At 34.4% G+C, this 6,000-nt stretch overlaps 1 protein-coding gene across 1 annotated transcript in view; it reads right to left on the reverse strand.

Annotated features, from left to right (window-relative positions):
• Positions 1 to 4,923, reverse strand: part of edl (ETS-domain lacking) — a 29,883-nt gene extending 24,960 nt beyond the window's left edge. Inside the window, exon 1 of the mRNA XM_090406434.1 lies at positions 4,594 to 4,923. Within this exon, the coding sequence (XP_090262560.1) occupies positions 4,594 to 4,604 (11 nt within the window). The 5' untranslated portion in view covers positions 4,605 to 4,923. The remainder of the gene's footprint in view (positions 1 to 4,593) is intronic.
• Between the last annotated feature and the right edge of the window lie 1,077 nt (positions 4,924 to 6,000).

Consider the following 6,000-nt stretch of genomic DNA (forward strand, 5'->3'; position numbering starts at 1 on the left):
TTTTTATCATAAAAACAAAAAATTCTTAGAATGATCAATATTAAAATAAATAAGGCCGGATACACCGAATACATTTTTTTTTTTAATGTATATTGTCGCCTCTTTGATCAGCCGGCTGTTTACAATTTTGCAGCGAGAGCAGGCTAAATGCTTACCTGCAGAATGGTGTGCTACTGCAATCTATCTAAAGTGAAACGGTGAACGGTTTTTATGCGCAGAAACGAATTTTCGTACAAAACATTTGTTGCTAGTTAACCAGTCATATGGTACAGATCTCAGTAGGCTACTGACAGTAGCACAGTGCCGACTATTATTTCGTCTCTGTCTCGTGTTGTGTAATAATTTCTTGTGGGTATAAAATAGAAATGGAATCAAAAATTAAAAAAAAGTTACTCGGTGCACAAAATCGTAAGTGTCATGCTGCGAAAGAAGCAGATATTAAGAAACAAACTGGGGCTCTTAATAAATCTGTTAAAATATTAAAATATTCTGATGCAGATTGTGACTCGATACATCAGAAATCAGAGTTCAAAAACCGTGCACATCATCCAGTTTGCATGAAGGTACTATTGCAACTATTGAACAAGATAATTGAACATGATTTAAGTGAAAAATAGTTAGGATTTAGTCAACTACAACAATATTTAGTTGTAGTTGACACAAAACTAACACATTGTTAGTCTCTGTGAATTTAGAAGATCCAGGTGAACGGGGAAATATTGATGAAAAATTACGAGTTGTTTTAATTGAAATGGGGCCTGTTCAAAAGAAAAATATAATATATCCCAGAGATACATATGGTCGTAAATTTGGCGACACGTATTATAATAGAAAAATGGAAAACGGGAGCTCTTGCCAAGAACATGACTCATTTATTCTGAAACTTTAAATTGTGTTTTTTGCAAACTTGTCGCACCTACTGAATCAACTGAATCACCTACTGAGTCTTGTAGAAGGTTATAACGATTGGAGAAATGTAAGTACAACTTTACATAGACAGAGACCAGTTTAACTCACATGAAAAATTTCTTAAAATGGAAGGAACTTCATAAAAATTAAAAAATAAAAACAAAACTACTATTGATTTCCAGACTCAAAGCATGTATGAAATGGAAAAGAAACATTGGACGAGTGTTTTAGAACTCTTGATTGAAATTATAAAATTCCTTGGTAGCCGAAATTTAGCTTTTCACGGATCACCTGATAAATTATATGAAAGGAATAACGACAATTTTTTAAAATTAGTTGAACTGTTTGCTATGTTTGATCCCGTTATGGAAAATCGTGTTGAAAGGGCCCTACAACGAAACAATAGGGCACACTATTTGAGTAAAGACAGTCAAAATGAAATATTGGAAACTTTAAGTAACGCAATCAGGGATGCAATTTTATTATCAATTGGCAAATCTAAACATTATTCCATAATTTTAGACTGCACACCTGATGCAAGTAAAACAGAACAAATGACCATTATTATTCGCATTGTTTCCTGTGACAATGGAATTGTCAAGATCAGGGAAAACGTTTTAGGTTTTGCAGATATATCAGATTCCACAGGACGTGGTTTATGTGCAACAATAATGGAACAACTGGAAAAATGGAACATGCCCATTGAAGACATGCGACGTCGAGGGTATGACAATGGGACAAATATGAAAAAGAAAAAATATGGGCTCCAAAATTTGCTTTCGAACAAAAATCTTTGAGCTTTTTACGTGCCATATGCTGCTCATACTCTAAATTTAATCATTAACGATGCAGCCAAAGTGAATGCAGATATAATTAGTTTCTTTGCAATTATTCAAGAAATATAAAATTTCTTTTCATTCTCTTACAAACGTTGGGTAATCCTTTTAAAGTTCGTAAAAAAATTAACATTGAAACAGCCATCAGAAACGCTATGAGAAAGTAAAATTAATGCAATCCGCCCTCTACGATATCAGTTAGGAGAAATTTACGATGCACTTTTTGAAATTTTAAATAATGAAAATTTTAATAAAGAAACTCAGCATGAATCACAAACATAATGTACTAAAATAAAGGACTACAAATTTATTTGGTCTCTTATAACTTGGTATGATTTACTTAACACATGATTTACTTAAAAGAATAAACTCTGTGAGTAAAATGCTTCAAGACAAAAATATGAACATTACTTGCTTTAGAATCTATCGAAAACTTAAAAATATTCTTACAAGAGTATCGATCAGATACAAATTTTAAAGAAGTTCTAAAAACGGCAAAAGAACTGAGTGAAGAGGTGGATGGAGAACAAGAATTTAAAACTGGTACGGAAGTTCGACGACGAAAGAAGACACGACAATTTGACTACGAGCATCATGATCGCCAGAAGATAAATTTAGAGTGAATGTGTTTTATACTTCTAGACGTTGCAATGTGTTCGTTAATAGAACGAACAAATTATCAAATTATGATAATAGAAATTATCATAATTTGAACAACTAAAAACATATTATGATAATATCAAGTTCTTGTATAGATTACTAGAAATTAACAGCGAAGATTTACGAAAAAATTGTGACGATTTATTGATTCTCTTAGAAGGACGGCCACAATAAAGACGTAAATACAATAGAACTATATGACGAGTAATGTGCTTTCCGGGATATTTTTCGGAAGGATAATTTAAATATTCAAAACCCTTATATTCTTAATTTTATTGTGTCCAATAATTTATCTTTCCCTAACTTTTCAATTGCTTTAAGAATACTATTAACCTTAACTGTTAGTGTAGCGAGCGGTGAACGTTCCTTTTCCAAGTTGAAAATTGATTAAAACCTACTTAAGAACAAGTATGTCACAAAAAAGATTTGTTAGTTTGGCATTAATAGCTATTGAAAATGATGTATGTGCGGAATTAGACGTTAAGACCATTATTTCTAATTTTGTGAATATGAAATCAAAAACCTTATAATTTTAATAAAAAAATACAAGTATATTTATGTAATTTAATTTATTTTCTGTTATTCTGTAAAGATTTTATTTTTCGAATACTTATATTAAATGTTCTAATTATTTCCGAATTCTTTTCTTATTTTCACATCTATCTTGAGTTTCTTTTATTTTCCTTAAAAGATAGTTCCACTTATAAAAATTAGTAAAAATTTTTTAATAATTTTACAAGTTACTAAGAATTTCGTAACTTGTAAAATTAAAAAAATTTTTAAACTTTAGTTCAAATAAATTTTAACTTTAATTAAAATTCATTTTAATTTTGTTAGCATTTCGGGTCGGGGAGAAGGCTATAATCCCTGTATCATTATATTCAACGATTAAAGTGAAGTCGCTTTATCAAAAGTTGCTTTAACTTTTGAGAATTTTTTGAATATTCGGGTTTTTAACGATTATCCTGCCTAGTCCACACCCCCGGTTCCTTACATTTAGCAAACCAACTTGTGGCTGTTCTGTCAAAATTTATTTAAGAAATTTGAAGTAATTAAAATTTTTATTATCGTAAAAGAACCACACATGCCCATATCGTTACAGGGGTGCTTAGACAGAAATTACATGCGGGCGGCAAAGACCCTAGCTCCGGCTCTGTATATATATATATATATAGTAGCACCCGATTCTAGAAAACCGCCATTAAGCAAGCCGTCGTTAATAGAAAACTAATTTCCCGTGGATGCAAGTATCATGAATCGGGATTACGTTTCTGGAAATATAATTTGAACTCCATACTACACCACACCGCAAACATTTTGTGTATTTTTTTAAGATGGCACTTATCGTGGAAATGGAACAACCGAAACTTGGAGCATGTTCCATCAATTTCCTTACGGATTCCTGGAGGCCAAAAATTTCATACTTTGCTTATAATGTTAACGCTTCGCGGTTCTTCAACGATTTCGTATGCTCAAGATCATTTTCTTCTTTCCGGAAATTTCTGAGAGCAGGAGAATGTACTGAATTGTAAATATTAAACTAAATTAACAAAAAATGAAAAGCGACGCAAATCTAGTTCACTTTAACCCTAGGCTTCCCTTCTGAACCTATGACATGATCCGGGTAAAGCGACTCACATTCATGCTTTTTTTTTTTTTCCCGCAAATGTGTGTGCACCATTTTGTGATGTTAAACTCAATCATTGGATAAAAAATAAACCATGTTTATTCATTTAGTAGAAAGTTACATCTTCCACCCAAAGACATCAACAAACATCCAGTGAGTTTCGCAAATGAGAAGTCGCAGTGAGATTCGAACCCATATTCTTTTGGTGGGAGAACAAGGATGCTATCCACTCGGCTATTGTTTCTACTTATACCGTATCTTGTGTCAACTGAATGCTGTCATTGTTTTCTGCCGTAACACTACTCGAAGCACTAACATATTGTTTTAAATTGTCTTTGATTAAGCTCATTCAAGGTGTAATAAAGCATGCATTTTAACTTAAAAGCTCTCAAGTTTCAGTAGTGCACACCAAGCAATTACATCCGTTGTTCGCTCTGTAATAAAAGTTATTATCACTGAGGTACCGAAATTCATACACTGTAAACATAGATGTAATATATGCATTCGGACATAGACTGAAGTCTGTGGTCGAATACATCAAGAATCACACCATTTACTTACCTGTATTTCATTACTGGATGCAGACAGAACTATTTATGACTCACTTCAGAAGTGCACAGTTTCCTTCGCGCTACTTGGTGAGCTTTTCTTTGATCTTCCAAGTGCTAGCACACACGTTCTATCTCTGGCAGACACGATGAACCTAGCAGTCACGCCGTTCCTGACTCACAGAAAGCGATGGAAGACTGTTCTGCTTCCGGTTTCTTTTCCTTCTTTCCCCACGAGTTCCTGTGTGACGTCAACGACTTGAAATAGGGCTGCACTGTTAGCTCTGATAGTTACTGGAAACTTCCCTGAACGACCTCGGTCCCAGTTATGGTCCTGTCCGCCCCCCTCCCTTTCTCTTCTCCACGGTCTTCTGTCCGACCTACTTCCGGAGTTGCCAGCGGCTGATGGGGGGAAAAAAGGGGAACACGTTACCGCGCGTTCGGTCACTGTCGTTAGCTCCAGCCCTACCTAAGATGTTTGGACCATTGAAACTGACATGCTTTCAAGAGAAACGAACCACGTGACAGGAAGTTGGGCTCTCTTCAATGGGGATGTCTATAAAGGACAGCAGGAATGCGGGGCTCCCACTAATCTATTTCCTGAAGGACGCAGTTTGCTCCGCTGTAGAAACGAACTCGTGAGGTAGATAACTTCTTATGCCGCAAAGCTCTCCCCTATTTGACCTCCAAATAAAGGATCGTCACCTTTGAACTCGACAAACATTCCAATGCCTCAAGTAACGAAGGAAAATAGTACAGTAGCTGATAAACTAAATGGAAGATGAAAAACAGCACTCGCTTAGGAGCGAAAAGAAAATATTTGAAGATAAATATGTCATTATTTTTACTTAATGAGTTGCGTTAAGAATTCTTTTGCATCGTTCATTATTTGAAGGTCCAAGATAAGCTTCCTGTCACGTTTAGGACGGTTCAAACCAAAATTTAATTGAACTATTTGGGAACAGTGGTTTTCGACCTAAAACATTTACAGAAGCTAAAAGCTCTGAAATTTAGAAAGAATTCTCAATGAGAAAAAATTGTGCATTGAGAAGGCCTGAAACAGCCAACGTTTAACATAAAGGTAGATTTCGGGTAAATCTCTAAGATTTACCTGGATATTTGTTCCTTCTAGAAGAATTAACCATGCCAGAGAGCAAGGATGTAAATGCATTTCTAAGGTTCATGAGTCTTTGGACTCCTTGCAGGTGTGACGAAATAGTAATATTTCAAAAGTGAACAACTATTGTTTATTGAAATGCTCTAACACGTGAACACAGTCTCGTATAATTGCGACGTTTATGTTGACTAACTTGATTAATTTGAAATCAATTTTCTTTTACCACTTTGTTTCAACAGCATTTGTAGCTCATTTTCTTTACTGCAGAAAATAGGATGTGCTAGACTACTGATGCTCAATTAT

The sequence above is a fragment of the Typopeltis vanoorti genome, chromosome 16 (genome assembly GCF_054136105.1).
Source record: "Typopeltis vanoorti isolate ZY-2024b chromosome 16, IOZ_Tvanoo_1.0, whole genome shotgun sequence".
NCBI lineage: Eukaryota > Metazoa > Arthropoda > Arachnida > Uropygi > Thelyphonidae > Typopeltis > Typopeltis vanoorti.